General features: G+C 39.8%; 1 protein-coding gene across 1 annotated transcript in view; it reads left to right on the top strand.

Moving 5' to 3' along the window:
- The window catches only part of CSMD1 (CUB and Sushi multiple domains 1), a gene marked incomplete at its 3' end in the record, with an annotated part of 1,728,858 nt that overhangs the window by 869,036 nt on the left and 839,858 nt on the right, over positions 1-19,964 (top strand). Inside the window, exon 5 of the mRNA XM_082608811.1 lies at positions 3,754-3,961. Coding sequence (XP_082464937.1) covers positions 3,754-3,961 — 208 coding nt within the window. The remainder of the gene's footprint in view (positions 1-3,753; positions 3,962-19,964) is intronic.

Genomic DNA, 19,964 nt, shown 5'->3' with positions numbered 1-19,964 from the left:
ATGTGTGTGTGTGTAAACAGCATTAAGAGATGATTCCAAAGGTCTGTGGCCATTATGTATAATATATATGTTACACACACATATATATATATATAATATATATATATAAATCTAGCTAATGATCTCTAGTTTTGAAACCTCTATATCTAATTTTCAAGTAAAGCATTTGTTTTTAGTATTTTATTTATGAATAATTAGAGAAAAAGTATTAAATTGTTTAGTTACTATGTTTTTGCAAAGTTACTGATTTATAACCAGTGAGGCCTGCCTTGTGAAAGCATATCTCAGAAATTATAAACTTATGTATTTAAGAATATAATTTGTCATATAAAATAATTTAAATTACATTTGTCACACACATATTTTCCATCAAAATACTAATCCTAGTGTTAGAGATATGTTAAATAAAAACAACAATAAATTTATTATATCTATACTGATTTTTCGGTTTTTCTAAAAAGATAACATATTTTAGTTTGGAACATTGAATAGCTATTTCCTAATTAATTTCTTTATCAAAAAACTGTAAAATGTACCAAAATGAGAGTATTTTCAAATACTATTGCAGTAACTAGAATTCTTTTAAATTACTTTAAATAGACATATTATCTAAGAGGAAATATTTATAGTCTTCCTATGTTTTAATAAGTTTAAATAGGTCAAATATCTAATCAATGATTTATCTTGACTCAAAGAAAGAATACTACACAGCATTTTAATACGGTTTTAATTCCTCTTGTTTAGAAGGATCTATATAATACCAGTGAAAAGAACTGGGAAAAGCACTAATTAAATTCATCTAAATAATTGGTTCTTAATGAGGGGCAATTCTGTCCCCACAGAACAGTTGGCAATGTCTGGAGATATTTTTGGCTGTCACTACCGGGGCGATAATCTTGGCAATTAGTGGCTACAGGGTAGGATGCTGCTAAAGCTTCTACAATGCAGAGGACAGCCTCTCAGAACAAAAAATTATTTGGCCCCAAATGTCAGTGGTGGAGAGGTTGAGAAGCATGATTTCAGTGTTACCTCTTTGTAATAATATTTGAAAAGGAATTTGCTTTCTCCTTGCTGCTCTTTATCATAGGAGAGACCTGTAATAATGAGGTGTAGGTACCTCCTAGAAAATGCAGGGTCTTCATTCATGTACATTTCCCGAGCAGATAACTGAAAAAGAGATATGAGTGAATATTTTATGATTGTGGATATCTCAGATTCCTAATTTTCCCTTGGAAATCGGCGATGTAGTTAAACATTAGGACAGGGATATATGATTCTGTGTCTCTATGTTCCTTGGGGCCTTTAGCTTGAGAGACTTTTAGGTCTGAACTCTGAACTGTCACTGCTAACTATTGCTGCTATACTGGTCTTACTATTACAAACGACAACAAAAGCAAAAGCAATGAACACATACTGAACCACAGTAGAGCCTATTGCGTAATGCTGTAAAGACCAGCTGACGTAACCCATTGCCTTAGCCCGAGGCTAAGGTCATAGGAGTGTCAGCTTCATCCTCCGGTCCATCGAGATGCCAGCCGCTGCTCTAGTAAAGTTCAGTTATCGTCAGTATTTTTTATTGGGCACTTTAAAAATAATATATGGTGAGATGCAAAAGTAAGTAAAATATCATCCATGATTTTGAGAGGGTTTTTTTTTTTGGAGATTTTGAGAATTATAAAGAGATCTATTAAAGGACTGGGCTCACTGGATTTGGAGGCTGAGTCTTAACACTTGCAGTCAGCAAGCTGGATCCAGGGGAGACAGGGGTGTAAGTTCCAGCCTGAGTCCATGTATGAAGGCAGTCAATCCAAGAGAGTGAATTCTCTCTTAATCCACCTTTTTGTTCTATTCAGGTCTTCATCTTCACAGACACACTCCAATAGTGTTTAACCAAATATCTGGGCCCCCTGTGGTCCTATCAAGCACCTATGACACCTCTGTTTTCCTAGCCTCAGTCCCACGAGACTAGACTCTGAGATCCAGACTTAGTGCAGCTAATATATTTGGGAGGTGATTCAGGAAGCAAAGTGAACTAGTGAGGAGGTAAGGCAGGGAAGTGAAGAATGCCATTGAGGCGTGTTTTGTTTTATGGTGATAGTGTATTATGCCCACAAATATACCTGTTTCAAGGTCTTTTAAATCATAACTAATGCTTCAGTGCATAGGTTACAGTTTCAAAAATCCAGAATAATTTGATATGAGTGTTTCTCCTCTAACACTTGGGAAGGGGGGCTGTTTGCTAGCCAGCTGAATTACAAACCACTTATGCAGTCTTCGCTGTCAGATTTAATATATTTCATTTAATCACCCAACCACAGCATTGGATTTGAAAACTTTTAAGTTTATATATGTGTGTGTGTGTGTGTGTGTGTGTAAACTTTTTATATATAAATGTGATATGCTTATATACACAGTTATTTATTCAGTAGCCAATGTAAATATCTGTTCCAAGGGATCTCGTCTGTCTAGTCCCACAAGCTGCCAAAGGCAAATTTCCCATCTTGGTAACAGGCTGACTTTGTCTATCACTCTAACTGTAACGCTGATGTCCCTAATTGTTAAATACAATTGTCGCTTGGTATCCACAGGAGATTGCTTCCAGGTTCCCCTGCAGATAACAAAATATTTAGATGCTCAAGTCCCTTACACAAAATGGCATCGTATTTGCGTATAACCTACACACATCCTCCTGTATACTTTAAATGATTTCTAGAATACTTATAATACCTAATACAATGAAAATACTGTGTAAATAGTTGTGGGCATGCAGCAAACTTAAGTTTTGCTGTTTGGAACTTTCTAGGAATTTTTTTGTATATTCTTCATCTGTTGGTAGAATCTATGGATGCTGAATCTGCAGTATACACAGAGGGCCAAGTGTATACTGTTTGCTAGGATTATCTGATAGGAAAGAAGGAAGGGAGGGACAGTATTTACAGACTTGTCTTAAAACATGTTATTTCACAAATATTTATCTACCCTATATATACAGTTTACTACGTACATAACGTTTTGTAATAGATGATTATATAAATTGAATACCATCTGTTTTTTACTCTGTGGAAAAAGTTACAGGATCCATTTCTCTTCAAAACAATATTTATTCCAATGCTAATTTGTATCCTAAATGTATTTTATCTTACTGACCTTTTCCTTGTCACTTTTCCAAGATAATCCATTTTAAGTTTTCATGCAACTGTTTCCCACTCAGAACTTTTTTATGAGTTGATGTGTCTCCGTTATCATATTATTCAAGAACTTATCTGAAATTCAAAACCAAGTGCACATTCCAAACTCTACAGGACATAAAGATTAGGGCAACTGCTTCTTTTAAGATCACTGTATTTTCAAGCCAGCTCTCAAAAAATGAAGAAATGATGGCCACATACTGTTAAGACTCACAGTGTTGCCAACTTATTTCCGTCTTCCAAGATGCAGAGAAAACCTTTGAAAATACGGTTAAGCTGTCTTTGAATGTCAGGTGTATAGTAACTGCACGTTCCAGATTTTAGAAAAGACACAATTTCACTTCTTTCTATAGTGGCAGTTCAGTTAACAACACGATGTAATGGGTAGACTTTTTAAGTCTTTCTGTAGAACTAAACTAACAAACCAGGAGAAACCCTTTGTCAGATTGCGTGTCGCTATTTGGGGTTCAGAAAATATGTGTCACTGATCGAAAGTGACACGTTGTGGAGGTGCTTGTGTATGAGGCCATTTTCAAGTACGCTTTCTTTGTTTCTGTCTTTGCAGCTGAGGGGGCCTGTGGAGGGACCTTACGTGGGACGAGCAGCGGCATCTCCAGCCCCTACTTCCCTTCCGAGTACGAGAACAACGCCGACTGTACGTGGACCATCCTCGCAGAGCCCGGGGACACCATTGCGTTAGTCTTCACTGACTTTCAACTCGAAGAAGGATATGACTTCTTAGAGATCAGCGGGACCGAAGCACCATCCATATGGTGAGTACTGGACAAGAAATGTCCTTACCGCTTCCCACAGTAGACTTTAGAAAGCTGTGTTCTTTCCTTGACTTGCTCTCTTGGCTGCTAAAGTGTCATCTATATTGTGACTGATTCCAAAGTTTCTTAGATGTCTTTGTGCTGGTATTTGGAGCTGGAGATGTTATCTGGCCTTGGGCACTGGAACGTATCATGTCCTCCTTTTGGATTCTTACAAAGCAACACAGAAGATGGCAGCTAACTGAGCTAAGCTAGTTTTGGATTTGGTCTGGAGCTGATTCTGTGTAAACAGATATTTTTAGACAGTGGAGATTTAAAAATGTCATGTCACCAGCCATTTGTCGCCTCTGCCGCAGATGTGTGATTGTGTATGTCTTTTCCTCCCTGGAGATGCTGCACCAAATCATATAACCACCTATGAGGGTCACAGGCAAACCATAAATACTAATCTGATATATAGATAATGCCAGTCATCTGATGATCAGTTCTCTGGTGTGTGTGCTAGTGGCAACAGAAGAAAACCTGATCAAATCCATTACAGTCTCTGGTCTATGGTGTTTCTCGTGTGGGAGCAGCTCTAGCTGTGTCTGTAAGTACAACCGAAAAGGGAGAATTCGAAGAATAAATGTTTGAAGACTTAAGGTATACTTTAAATTATGTCATTTGTTATGGGTTGAACTTTTTTTTGGTTTATTTTTTCAATTTCTTAGTATTTTAAAAACTGCAGCTGTTATCTATTTCAGGTCTTGAACAATAAGGAAACTTGCCAATATGTATGTTCAAATTAAGTTGGGATAGAGGAACTGTTGGCTGTTTATGCATTGGTGGAGGAGATGAAATGAATGATTTTGAATATCTCTGTAGGTTTAAGTCTGTATTTCAGTACAGAGACTGAAGGATAAAAATATCAAACCTGACAAATGTCATAAACTGTTTTATGTTTTAAACCAATTAGCAACATTGAATTTTATTTTCCAAGACTCAAAACTCAAAGCAGAGGATTCATGTTTATAGTTTAAGTCATTTCCTTTCATTAGTTTTATTCTTATGTTAAATGCTACTTCAGTTGAAAGAAAAATAACCACTGCCTCTGTGATCTTTGTTTTTAATTTCATTGATCTGAGTAATACTTTTAGATCAGGCAAGCTTACCCTTTTGCTTATTTCATGTTATACAATTTAAAGATTCAAGGATTGGTTTATGTTATTATTTATCTACCTTTTTGTAACATCAGAGTTAGTGGAAACAGATACCAAACTGAAAGCTGAATGTCCTGGATTTTGCTCCAAGTTCTATCCCAAACCATCCTTGTGACCTTGGACAAATCATTTAACTGCTTGTATTAAAAGGGGCTGTCCTAAATGAGCTTTTAAATTAATTCATTCAACATCTACTGAGTGCCTTTCTCTGTGTATCACTGTAGGAGATTCGGTGATGCAACACCCTCCTAGCTCTAAAGTCACCTAGTTTTGGTTTCCAGAAAATCATTGTCATGCAAAACTACATGGTGACGATTTCTCAGAAATTCAGTGACTCATGGTAAAGGCCTTATTTGTGAGATATTCTAGAGATGATGGGCTTCACCTGGATGGTGAGGTGTCAGGCTGGGGGAGAGAAAAAAAAGTAGGCATATCGGAGGATGATTGTAGACTCCACAGTCAAGGTTGGCTCTCGCCAAACAAATGCTGTTTATGTAGGAAAGGAAACTCAGATGTTCATATCCAAGTCTGAAAGAAAAATAGGAATGCTGAACAGAGATGCCAGTCCCGGTGGCGCAGAGCCTCACAGAAGGCCTTGCGGCGCATTCCCACACCACGTGACTGCCCTGAGCAGGGAGACCTCCTTCAGTTCACTTGTCTTCAGTAAGTGGTCCCCAGGAGTGAGACGATGTTACTTGACTTGGTTTTGCCTGTTTCTTCTTTTCTCATCCCCTTGCATCCTCTCCTCCTCTCTGTTTTATCTCCATCGGTCCTTTCCCCTGACACGGGTCCCCTCCTACTTCAATACCAGACTCAGAAAAATGTGCTCGGACGAGGTCTTGAATCTGCTAAAATTGCCATCTGTGGGAAATGCCAGGTGAGGCCACGGCAACCTGCGGGGCCTGATAGCAACAACTCACAGTCGTGACATAGAGAATATTGTCGTGGCAGCCAGAGAAATTGCTCTGTGTCTTCTTGGTGTTTGGATTCAGACTGGAAGACGTTTTTCCAGCTGTCTGAAATCTCCCTGTATTTGCCAGGACACCAAGATCAATGATCCAGCAGCAGTTGGGAAGAATTGGGCAGTTGATGGAAAAGCTGTCCGTGGGACTCTGACCCTGGGTGCCTTCTGGTCTGATAAAATGGGTTACCTGTTGGTTCATCATGGTTTCTCTGTTTTGACAGCCATTATCAGACAGAGTTGTACTGATCATTATATCCTCCTGATGATTTGCATTTTCCTGATGGCTTGGCACAAAAGCCCCGTGGGGTAGTTATTAGTGTATTTTTCCTCTTTTGATGAAGAGTCTGAGAAGCACAAAGGACAAGAGATGGCAAAGCTGAGGGAGCACCGGCAGAGCTGCACCTGCAGGCCCCTGAACCCAAACTGTTTTCTCTTTACTGTAAGACCGTCCCCGCCATGGAAGAACCCAGGTCTGAGCTTAATGGCCTGTCAGGAAGTTCCCTTTTCTCTGTTTCAGGACTGCACTTTGGATCCTAAAGCCTTGGGCAGACAACCACCGTAGGGGAGATGGGCCAGTTGAAAAGCCATTGAGCACACACGCTGCATCAGGAAAGTCAGGGACAGCAGGGACAATGCCAGGGATGATATTGAGTGTTTATCACAATTACAAAGAGAAAGATCCTGACATGGCATAGGACCCCTATTGAACAGAAGGCTCTTCAGTGGAGGCAGAAAAGGAAAAGATGGTTTTCCTAAATCATTACTGAAACACACATGGGCACATTTACAGTACAAAACAGGATCACTTGAGTTACCTTCTCAGATTTATACAAATGCATAATAGGGCTTATCTTCAAAAGAGTATTATTTAACCGTAACTTTCAAGTGACTGCGTCTGAAATGTTTCATGGTCTAAACTGGTACATTTAAAAGATTTACCCATCCCCAAAATGCAAGAAAAATACTAAGTGGCCGTGTAGGTGGATGCACCTCCTTTCAGGCACAAGGTTACACGGCAGCAGCGGTAGGACAGTGCTAATGGCTGTGAGTAGAGAGAGTGCACACACTCGTGTAATTTTCCAATAATCTATTTTTAAAAGACAGACTATACAAGCAAGGGCACTCTGAGAAGAAGCTACTTGGAAAATTGTTAAGAACAATAATAGGATTAGCCTTATTTTCATTTCATTTGGAGTAAAATTACCAACTCAGCTATGCTTTATATAAGGGTTGCCATGGCTACAGCAGAGGCAGTCTAAAAGCGGTGGATGATGTAAAGTCCCAAAATTATCCATGTATTAAACGTGGCCGGGGTGTCATCACTTAAGCCTAATCGACTCTGTGTACATCAGATGAGGCTGAATTTGTTTTTAACTCGTCAGGTTCTAATTTTAGATAGGTTGGCCTCTTATCAATACCCTCCTTTGAGAGAGAGCTGTCATGCCTAGTTGTCTTTGCAACGTGGTCCAGTAATTACGGTTTTTTCCTGCAGTTAAAAACCTGGTTAGCAGTAAACCTAGCCACACGTTCTTACTTTCTGAAGTGATCTGATGGGGTAGCATCTAACTCCTAATTCCGGAAATATCAAGAAGGCAGGAAATTGGTTTTATTTCAGAGTTCAGTTACTAAGGTTTCTAAATTAAGATATGATGGTTAAAGGGATGTTCCTAAGAACGTCACAGAGTCTTGACGAGAAACGAGGAAGAGAGCATTTACTGTCCTCAAAATATGCACTCATATTTGGGAATAATTATCTACCCCATTTCATGGCAGGGAGTGTGTGTATAGGGTAGAGAAGGAAAGAAAACAAGGACTAATAAATGCGTTTAAAATATGCCCCAAAACTTACTTAAATGCGTCAGTTTCTTAAAAACCTTCATTGACTGAGCCATGGGCCATCGGAATAAAACCTGAAGGCCTTAGCATGTCATTCAAGGCTTTTCAGAGCTTGGCTCACCTTGCCCTCCAGGCTGGCCTTCTCCTCTGCCCGGCAAGCACCCCTCACTTTGCCCCACTGAATGCACCCCTGTCTTCACCCCAGCACGTTTGCGTCTCTTGCATGCTTGTTCAGGAACCAGCCTCCACAGGGAAGGCCCACGTGGCCCCATTTAACCAACATTAAATTAACACATGGGTGGTAGAACATTCGAAGAAGCACCACCAGTGGGGCAGACAGTTATGTATATATCTGCCTCCCTGGGAGACCTCAGTGATCATCAGTGCGAGAATGCTTCTTGGCCGATTTAGATTAGAGCTGACTTCTTTTTTTTTTTTTTTTTGCTGTACGCGGGCCTCTCACTGTTGTGGCCTCTCCCGTTGCGGAGCACAGGCTCCGGACGCGCAGGCTCAGCGGCCATGGCTCACGGGCCCAGCCGCTCCGCGGCATGTGGGATCTTCCCGGACCGGGGCACGAACCCATATCCCCTGCATCGGCAGGCAGACTCTCAACCACTGCGCCACCAGGGAGGCCCTAGAGCTGACTTCTTATAGCAATAGAAAATCTGTTGCTTGATGACATTTTCTAAGGCTTAAGTTCAGTCATTCACTAACCAACATGACTTTACCCCTTTGCCTCTCTGGGCGATGCAAGCTTACGTATAAGAGAGCAACAAGTAGTCTTGTAACTACACTGTATTTTGTTCGCATTAACCAGGCACAGCTTCACCATTAAACCAATCTAATCAGTGACTTGCTGAAGCCAAAACAGAACCTAAAAGGAACTGGCGAAGCTGAGTGAGCTTCAGAGAACCCTTGAAGGGTCAGTTAACACCTATGATGTTTATCCAGCTTGTCACTTAATTGATAACTGACTTGGTGTCTATTTCATTTCTAATGAGGACGGATTATTGAGGCGCACACAGCGCGGAGACGCCCTGAAGTCAGCCCTTCTGTTCACCTGCCCAGGGAGCAAGAAAGGAAACCCCTTCCCCTCCCTCATCATTTTATTTGTTAACTGTTCATTTTAAAATCATTTCACAGAGAACTTGTAAAACCAGCTCAGAGAGTTGGTATATCACCCATCCCAGCTTCCCTTAACAATCACGTCTTATGCAGCCCTAGTGTCGTCGTGGAAACCAAGAAATTAACACTGGTGCTAACTAACTTACAGACCTGATCTGAATTTTCCCTGCGGCCCTTTTTCTGCTCCAGAGCTCAGTCCAGGGACCTGCACGGCCCTGAATTCCGTCTCTTCCGCCGCCTCCACGGGGCGACTGTTCCCAGTCGTTCCGTTTCCATACCCTTCACCTCCCTCCTGTTAAACAGTATAGTCTGGTCACACTCTTTTTTTTTTTTTTTTTTAACCTCTTTATTGGAGTATAACTGCTTCACAGTGGTGTGTTAGTTTCTGCTGTATAACAAAGTGAATCAGCTATACATATACATATATCCCCATATCTCTTCCCTCTTGCGTCTCCCTCCCTCCCACCCTCCCTATCCCACTCCTCTAGGTGGTCACAAAGCACCGAGCTGATCTCCCTGTGCTATGCGTCTGCTTCCCACTAGCTAGCTATTTTACATTTGGTAGTGTATATATGTCCATGCCACTCTCTCACTTTGTCCCAGCTTACCCTCATGAAGAACCTAGGGGTAAGACAGGAATAAAGACACAGACCTACTAGAGAATGGACTTGGTCACACTCTTTTTGAAAGACGATGGCGTTTTTCAGGCATGAGGAGGAGGAGGCCATAAAACATGGCCCCATGACCACCAACTGAAATAATTGGTTTTCTTTCTTTTATGTTTTCCGTTTTAAATTTAAATTTAATAATTACGTTGCACAAACCTATTGGAATGTTTGTACCTCAGCATTTTCTGTGGAGCAAGCATAACATAAACAAATATCGTATGTGTGTTTATGTATATATACAACAGTATATGAATTTCTACTTTTCTTGAACCTCTACATACTATGCAGAGGCCTAAGGCCATAATTAACATGATATTATTACAGCCCCTTTCCTAAACCCCTCTTGTACTCAAAATATCTTTCTCTAAAAATTTCTTTGAATAATATATTATTCTAAAATTAACCTTACACCGAATAATAATATTCAATAAGTATTGCCATGTACCAGGCAAATGTAATCAGTTGCCACTACTTAGAGATACTATTATCCCCATTTTAGAGGCGAGAAAAATGAACTCAGAGAAGGTTAAATATCTTACCACACAGCTACCAGGTGGCAAAGCAGGGACTGAAACAGAGACAGCCCCAAGCTATATTTCTTCCTTTATTTAAATAGATCAAGGTGATATTTCTTTACTGTTTTAAGTCAGGAAACTAAAAGTAAATAAAATACTTTTATTAAAATTTTTATTATGAAAAACTAAAGCAGTATGTTACACTCCAGTATTATCCCAGAATGACTGCAATTCCGTCTGGCCTCATTGGACACCAACGGAAGCATGAGGCCACTTCAAGTCTAGATCTGGGCCTGTTACTCCATGGTGGAGACATCATGACCCCTTCTTGTACAGACTTCTTTTTCTGTGTTATTAGGTATAAGGTAAGGTGATAAATCTTAACTTAGTTGTCATGTATAGTTGTGAGTATAAATACAATAATGGATGTTATAAGTCTTCTAAAAGGGGGCATGTCGTAAAGACATTGCCAACAGTGTAAATATGAAGGCTTCCCATCTACAACTTGGACTCATTTACGTTAGAGGTGGTGGGAAGATAATGGCCAGCCCCGATCATCCCAAACCCTCCAGACTCAATGGGGAAATTTGTCAGATCACAGCCAAGTCTGTGCAACGGGGAATTTGTAACCTGGTCTGAGACATTCTTTCCCACGCATCCTCCAGATGACACTTGCGTTAACTACATGATTAGGTCACCCCCCATCCACAAGGCCTACGCGAACCCCTTTCCGTTGTCTCCCTCTCCCGTTGGCAGCTAGCTGCCTGAGGACTCTTTGTCCCAACGGGCAGCAAAGGAATCACTGGAAACAGTGCAGCTGAGCCAAGCAGGCAGGCTGTGTTTCAAAAAGCTTCTAATCAGGTGTACTTTTCAAGGCACTTATTTCCCTCCGTTTTCACCTGAAATGTACCATCTGTAGTAGGTGCTGCGGGAAGAGTCTTTCTTGCTGGAAGTTGCCTTGAGGAGGAAAGGAGGCTGTTGCTGATGGGCCAGGAGAGACTTCTGCCTATTTGCAATCTCCCACGTCCTCTATCCCCAATTCAGGACCAGGCAAACATACCCCAGGTGAGGACTTCCGTGCCCTGCAATCTCCCTCCTAGAGATTGTGATGGGTTTCTTAGTGGGTACCCTGGTGCCATTTTATTGCCCAGAAGTGTCTCATTTCCATATTTCTTCACAGATGTCTGAGATACCATCAGAGTAGTTCATCTTAGATAGCTTTCATTTTGGCTGAAATCAGTATTTAGAATTTCAAATACATACAGTTGATGAAGTTAAACTATGTTCATCAATAAATATTTTGAACATAGGAAATTTATATGATTTATTTAATGGTGGTAGCTGTGGATAAAATGTAGTATTTTACACCAGGACTACATGCAAAAAGACCAGACCGAGGGATGATGAAGAGAAAAAAAAAAAAAAAAATTCCTGGTCCCTAAAGATGGAACTGATCAGAGAGTCCCAGAGTGTGGTTCTTTTACCAAGTCAGGGCAGATTCCACATGTCAGAAACCTCAACTCTGCTGTGATATTTCTCCTGTCATAGGAAAGCCCAACCACTTCACCTGATTTTACTGAAGATTACATTTCCTGTAAATTATCAGTGTTACAGGCACTGGGAAAAATTTCCCCTTTAGGAATATAAATTCATTTCACACAATACAATATACTGGTGTTTTGTTCTTGTTTTTGTTTTTTTATAGTCACACCTCTCTCTTTTTGTATGTGGTCTTTTCCAGAAAGCAAAATTACACTTAAATTAACACTTTTAAATAAATTTCCCTTTTAAAAACACACTGCCTTTTAAGAGGCCATTGTGCCAACTCTATTTTAGCCATCCTCTGATAATGCTGGCGGGCTTTCATTTATTCTCCAAATCAGCTGGATGTGTACGTCATGGCATTCCAGCTGTACACTTTGATATCTTCATTTAAACTTTCTCCCCAAACTCTGAACATCTAATTTTCCCTTTCTTCTTAAAGTTTGTACAATTTAATGGAGGACTGGTGAGGAGAATAAGGTAATTTTGTGCAGTCTAATTCGTCTCTGACAAGCGTGACAATTTATTACTCGGGTTTCATCCTATGGGCACATGCCATGTGAGCTTGGTGAGTCCTGTCTGTGAGCAGTGGCTAGAAACAGGAACGTTTCCCATCTTTGGACTTTAATAAACACAAGAGCTTAAGTCACTCTGATTTGAAACCCTTTAGACAATTATAGCCCATCATTTCTTTAAAAATGTATATATCCTGGAGGGTTTTATTTTTGTGAATTATAAATTTTAGAATAGCTGGAACTTGGGAAATCTCCTAATGTGATCCCTTTATTGGTTGGATAAGGAAACTGCATCCTAGAAAGATCACGTGCCTTGTCCTACAGTTTGGGGTTAGTGGCTAGGAGAGAAGCCAGGTCTTCTGTCTGTCATCAGAGCTGGACCTGCTGTCCTGTGAGGCTGTTCTCATCTGGCTGGGGCAGGGGTGGCCCGTGACCTCTAATTTTCTCATCTTCTTTCCATAAGCAGGCAGCTTGGAATAGTAGCTAAACCAAGCCTACTGATTCAGACTCGGGATCTAGCCATGGTTTTGCAACTTGTGAGCTTGATGGCACAGAGTGGGTTTCCTCTAAGTCCCAGACCCCTGTCTGTAAGATGGAAATGGCCCTGACAGGACCTCAGAGGCTTGTGAAATGGAGCAAATGAGGGGTTGCTTGTGAAGCGCTCAGCAGAAGGCCTGCAACGTACAGGATTTCTGTAACTAGCTGCGTGTTTATTGCTCTAAGAAACAGTGCCGTAGAGACTTCAGAATTCTACCTTAGAACACAACAGTAACATGTTGAAGTTAAAAACTTTTTTTTAAAAAAACCCACAGTTTTGTTTTTAACCTGTATTTAGTTTTAAAAGGCTATTTTCAGCAAATAACCTTTAATATTTTAATTGTAAAAGCATCATTTCTTTTATGCTGAACTTTTCAAACCTGTGTCTTATCTTTGCTCTGCACCTCTGTGAAAATAAAACTGCAGTCATAATATTGCTTTGAAAGAAGAGTTAGAACCAAATGCTGTTCCCTGTTTGTGTTTTGGCAGTGTGTTCCACCACAGTAAATCATTTTTAACGTGCAGGGATATTGTCCATATACACCATTCAATTTTTTGAAAATCCAAATACTATATATATCCAGGTCATTATACTATTTTTTATATAAATTTATTTACTTATTTTGGGCTGCGTTGGGTCTTCATTGCTGCTTGCAGGCGTTCTCTAGTTGCAGCGAGCAGGGGCTACTCTTCATTGCGGTGCGTGGGCTTCTCATTGCGGTGGCTTCTCTTGTTGCGGAGCACGGGCCCTAGGCACGCAGGCTTTAGTAGCTGTGGAATGCGGGCTCAGTAGTTGTGGCTCACAGGCTTTAGAGCGCAGGCTCAGTAGTTGTGGTGCATGGGCTTAGTTGCTCTGTGGCATGTGGGATCTTCCTGTACCAGGGTTCCAACCCGTGTCCCCTGCATTGGCACGCGGATTCTTAACCCCTACACCACCAGGGAAGTCCCCAAGTCATCATACTACTAAAAGTCTACAACTTAGTAAAAATAATGTGAGAACCATAGAATTTGTACCGAAGTACATATGTATCTATTTGGCAAACCTTTTAAAGGGCGTAACATGTGCCTGAAATTGTGATATATGCTAGTCCAATGCTTCCTAAATTTATTGTGTGTAGGAATCACCCGGGATCTTCTTTCGATGCAGATTACAACTCAGGAGATCTGAGGAAGGTACCGAAATTCTGCATTTCAACAAGTTCCTGGGTGATGTGGGTGCCCCTGGTCTGTGGACCAGACCAAGAAGTGAGGGTCCAGAGTGTTTGTGGGTGGTGCAGAGAGTGGACAATAAGATAATTGCAATAATAATGAATTAAGTTTCAAGTATACAATACAGTATTATTAACTCTAGTCATCGTACTGTATATTGGATCCTCAGAACTTATCTTGCAACTGGACGTTTGTACCCTTTGACCAAATCTCCCTGTTTCCCCTACTCTCAGCCCCTGGCAGCCACCATTCTACTGTCTGGTTATATGAGTTCTACTTGGTTTTTAAAGTTAGATTCTACATATAAGTAAGATCATGCAATATTTGTCTTTCTCTGACTTATTTCACTTAGTATAATACCTTCCAGGTCCATCCATATTGTCACAAATGGTAGGATTTCCTTCTTTATTATGGCTGAGTAATAGTCCTCTGTGTGTGTGTGTGTATCACATTTTCTTTATCCATTTGTCCATAGGTGGATACTTAGGTTGGTTCCATATCTTGGCCATTGTGAATCATGTTGCAACCAGCACAGGAATGCAGATATCTCTTTGAGAGATAGATTTCATTTCTTTTGGTCTTATACCCAGAATTAGGATTGCTGGATCATATGCTAGTTCTATTTTTAATTTTTTGAGGAGCCTCCATACTGTTCTCCATTGCTAAGAGCAGAGATCTTAAGAGTTCTCACCACAAAAAAAAAACAAAACAACAACTGTGTACCATGATGGATATGTTAATTACCTTGATTGCAGTAAATGCTGTATTTTTTAGTGTATATGTGTATCAAAGCATCATATTGTACATGTTAACCCTATACAGTTTTGACAATTATACCTCAATAGGTGGAGGTAAAAGTATTATTACTAATAATAATTTCAAGTTTTCTTTAAAAGTGAAAACTTTTTAGTAGTTATATTTCAGAGTATGATAATATAAGCTCTCTGGTCTTTGTTGAAATGTATCTTATAATTTTGTAATGGGCTGCTGGTGCAAAATGGGGCAGATTCAGAAAGATTGGGTTCAGAATTTAGTTTCCAATTTGGGCTTCACATCAGAACCGCCTGGGCGCCACTCCTCAGAGATTCCGATTTAATTAGCTGAACCAGCTCAGCTGTGGCGCTGACTGCTGGGACTGAGAGGGTCAGAAGAGAAAGAAACACAGTATTTCAGTGGCTTCCAAATATTTTCAGCAGTATTAGCATGTTTCCAGTCTATTAATAGTTGTACATTGAAAATAAAATTGTTTTGAACTCCTTTGGAGGACATTGGGCTGAAAAGTTAAATAGGTCCCTTTGCCAAAGATTCTCAGTCTTTTAATACCTTACTGGGCAACGTGGCTCAGAGGTCAGTTAGAGGAGGTTGCAATTCACCAAACATATGTGACTATGAAGCGCTCATCTTTGGTGGGATATAGATTAAAACCTGGGACTATGGGTTCAGGAAAGGCTGTGCTTTTCTTGATGTATTACAGGTACTGTCCTGATCTGAGCCCTGGCAACATTTACATTCCATTTTGCACTTGAAGCTGGTAGTGACTTTATTCCAACTTGCTGTTTCTTCTAGCCATGGCTTCAACCCCTTTTCTCCATCTGCAGAATCTTCTGTTCTGCTGTGTCAGCGAAGTCCATAGTTATTCAGCTCAGATTGGTGAAAGAGAGTCGGCCTTGGAGTGAGAGAGATTATGGGTTAAAATTTGTGTTTTTCCTCTCTGTAGCTGGGTAGTTTGGATTAGTTATTAGTTATTCAAACTCCCAGAGTTTTTGTTTCCCGACCATAAAATGAGGTTAATGATACTTATCTTGCTGGGTGAAGATTAAAATATAGGTCAGAAACCTATCGCTGTCTGTGGTACAGAGATGCTCAGTAAACTGTATCCATCATAATTATCAAGCTGTGTATGAAACATGACAAATGAGCAATCAGGGTAAAGAGAGCAAAGTTTGAAGAAAGAGAAATAATTACCCAGTGAGGTCATCAAAGAACATTTCACAGAAAAGTTGGGATTTGACACAGACCCAGAGAACAGAAAGGGTCTGGACACAAAAGTTGTGGGGCTGTTTTAGACACAGGATGTGCAAAATGAAAAGTACAGATACGGCAAAGCACAGGAGATAGTCGATGATATGAGCGAAAGCAATCCATTTTTTCCACGGAACAATAAGAAATAACTTAAAATATTTGATGGCAAGCCCTATTTTTTTTTAAATTTTTATCGGAGTATAGTTGCTTTACAATGTTGTGTTAGTTTCCACTGTACAGCAAAGTGAATCAGCTATACGTATACATATATCCCCTCTTTTTTGGATTTCCTTCCCATTTAGGTCACCACAGAGCATTGAGTAGATTTCCCTGTGCTAAACAGTAGGTTCACATTAGTTATCTATTTTATACATAGTATCAGTAGTGTATATATGTCAATCCCAATATCCCAATTCATCCCAGCCCCCTTCCCCCTTGGTATCCATATGTGAGAGGGTGTGGAGAAAAGGGAACCCTCTTGCAGTGTTGGTGGGAATGTAAATTGATACAGCCACTATGGAGAACAGTATGGAGGTTCCTTAAAAAGCCAAAAATAGAACTACCATATGACCCAGAAATCCCACTCGTAGGCATATACCCAGAGAAAACCATAATTCAAAAGGACACATGCACCCCAGTGTTCATTGAAGCTCTATTTACAACAGCCAGGTCATGGAAGCAACCTAAATGCCCATCGGCAGATGAATGGATAAAGAAGATGTGGTACGTATATACAATGGAATATTTCTCAGCCATAAAAAAGAACAAAGTTGGGTCATTTGTAGAAGCGTGGATGGACCTAGAGACTGTCATACAGAGTGAAGTATGTCAGAAAGAGAAAAACAAATATTGTATATTAACACATATATGTGGAATCTAGAAAAATGGTATGGATTATCTTATCTGCAAAGCCCTATTGTTTCTTGATAGAATGTTTATTGTATTCCTAATATCTGCTAATATAAGAAAAACACTGCTTCAGGAAAATAATGGTGATTTTGATGTATTAGATAGATTGGGAAAAGAAGAAATGAGAGATATTAAACAATTACAAATTTCTGTGAGCAGGACACACAGAATTTATAAGACTGTATGATCACAGGAGTAGAAAGAGAAAGGAAAATAATGGAGCTATTGAAAGCCAGAAAAGTCTGGCAGTGGACTTTGCAAATGGCAATGCAGAGATATTCCAACTTTCCACTTAAGCTTGAAACTTATTAAAAAGTCTACAAATCACAAATGCTGGAGAGGGTGTGGAAAAAAGGGAACCCTCCTACACTGTTCAGTGGGAATGTAAATTGATACAGCCACTATGAAAAACAGTATGGACATTCCTTAAAAAACTAAAAATAGAGCTAACATGTGATCCTGCGATCCCACCCCTGGGCATACATCTGGAGAAAACTCTAATTCAAAGAGACACATGAACCCCAATATTCACAGCAGCACTATTTATAGTAACCAGACATGGAAACAACCTAAATGACCATCGACAGATGAACGGATAAAGAAGATGTGGTACATATTTATACACAATGGAGTACTACTCAGCCATAAAAAGGAATGAAATAATGCCATCTGCGGCAACATGGATGGGCCTAGAGATGATCATACTAAGTGAAGTAAGTCAGAGAAAGACAAATACCATACGGTGTCACTTATATGTGTAATCTAAAATATGATACAAATGAACTTATTTACAAAACAGAAACAGACTCACAGACATAGAAAACAAACTTATGACTGCCAAAGGGAAAAGGGGGTGGGAAGGGATAAATTGGGAGTTTGCGATTAGAAGATACAAACTACTATATGTAAAATAGATAAGCAACAAAATCCTGCTGTATAGCATAGGGAACTATAGTCAGTCTCCTATAATAAAGCAGAATGGAAAAAATATAGAAAGAATGTCTATATGTATATATACATTCTTTTTTATATTTTATATATGTATACATCTCTGAATCATGTTGCTGTACACCAGAAACTAACGCAACATTGTAAATCAACTATACATACTTCAGTTCAAAAACTCAAATGTCCAGGACTCATGGCTGGAAAGTTTGGGGGTGTCGGGCTGTGTTCAGGGGTCTCCATTTTAATCAGTGCTCTAGAAGAGTTTCAAGGAACTCAACTTTTAGAAACATGGGCATGACTTATGAAGGAACCCTGATGCTCTCAGCTAGAACACGGGAAGTTTCAGGGGCCTTTCCAACCCGCCTCTTCCTCCTGCTGTTGCAGAGTACCAGGAAGGTTCAAAATGGAAATGCTTTTGGAAGATCTTCTAAGGCAGCTGGTCCCAAATGAGCTGAGGCATCCTGCTCATTTCAGCTTGTAGCTCCCAGCTGTGTGATGCTGAATTTTAGAGGGGGCTCTTGGTACAAGGAAATAGGAAAGGAATCAGAAGTTCGAGAGATAGCGAAGAGCCCGGGGGGAGCATCTGACTTAAGCATATAAGGAGGGAAACTTTTAGGCTAGAGTGAGTAAAGAAGAAAAATCTTGTAGCTTGTGCAAAATGGTTTGAGACGTTCCAAGGAGGAAAGCACAACGAATTGGAAAAGAAAAAGTATCTGGGGGCCAGACAGGTGCAGGGAAAGATCTCAGCACTGAGGAAATAGTTCTCAGAGGCTGAGGTGAGATTTCTGCTATCTCCCTTGCAGAGCTTTTGTGTGTCTACAGATAGTGTCGTGAAGAGATTCAAGTATTAGGAGGCCACCACTCCATACAGGGAAACTGTTGGTATTCAGAAGGAAAGCAAGCAAGTAAATGACGTGCACATTTTCTTTAGCTGTTAAACCATTTGCAGTGGGTAGTTTTTAAGCAGCGATGCCATTCAGAAGTGTGTGTGTGTGTTTGTGTGTGTGTGTATACATGTGTGTTAGACCAGGCAAGAAGGTATGCATATATTTACTTTCTATTAAAAAAGAAAAGAAAAAACAGTGTAACATGTAACCCTAATGAATGGAAACAGATATGCCTGCAAGAAAAATCATTTATTCTCAGCAAATGTGCCCTGTACGCGCTGGGGGAATATCCTAAAGCATAGAACAGGAATTTAATTTATAACCCATTGGTGCTTCTTTGATACTTTCTAATTTACCACCAGCTGTGGGAAGGGACAGGGAGGTTCCTTTGACATCCATCCCTCCGTACCGTGAAATTCGGAGGAGGCCAGGATCTATGGTGTGATTTTTCATGACAAGTCTCACCTGAGTAACATAAAAGCTACGCTGTTTTGAAAGCTAAGAACATGAACACAGTAAGAAAAATGCGGTCAGAGCAACCACGCGAGGTCAGTTATTATTTCTGAATCTGGATAATCCACCTCTTGCCCATCATCACCAAATTCTAATTTGTGTTATTTTTGCAGTTACCATGAATTAGACTAAAACCCAAAATCAAGTACTGATTTTCTAAACATTGATTCAAGTTTTCTCTTTCTCTCTTGCTTTCTCTTTTTCTTTTGTTTTGTGTATGCCGTCTAACACACACATGGATGAACATTTGTATATGTGGGTGCACATGCTATAAATGCTGAGCCCAGCACAAAGAAAATACATAGGTTTTTGGGGGGAAAAAATTGGCAGTCTGTTCAAATCAAGCTCTAGTTATATTTTTCTTCTCTTTAACTAAAAACAAAAAACAAAAAAAAACCCCCAAAATCAAAGTATTATACTTGGCTATAGCAATTTTTTTTTTAATGTACCTACTTGAAAAATCATAATATTGTACTTAAGGGTGCTAGGATTCAAAAAACCATAGTCATTATTTAATGCTATATTCCATTATAGAAACATATATTAATGTGTTTCTATCTAGCTTTAACATCTTATAACCAAAGGTACTAACCAATTGAAATTAGATATTCCAA

Source organism: Mesoplodon mirus (assembly GCF_964341445.2).
Source record: "Mesoplodon mirus genome assembly, chromosome: 20".
Classification (NCBI taxonomy): domain Eukaryota; kingdom Metazoa; phylum Chordata; class Mammalia; order Artiodactyla; family Ziphiidae; genus Mesoplodon; species Mesoplodon mirus.
Note: the sequence above shows the minus strand (reverse complement) of the source record. Positions and strands in the feature narration are given on the sequence as shown.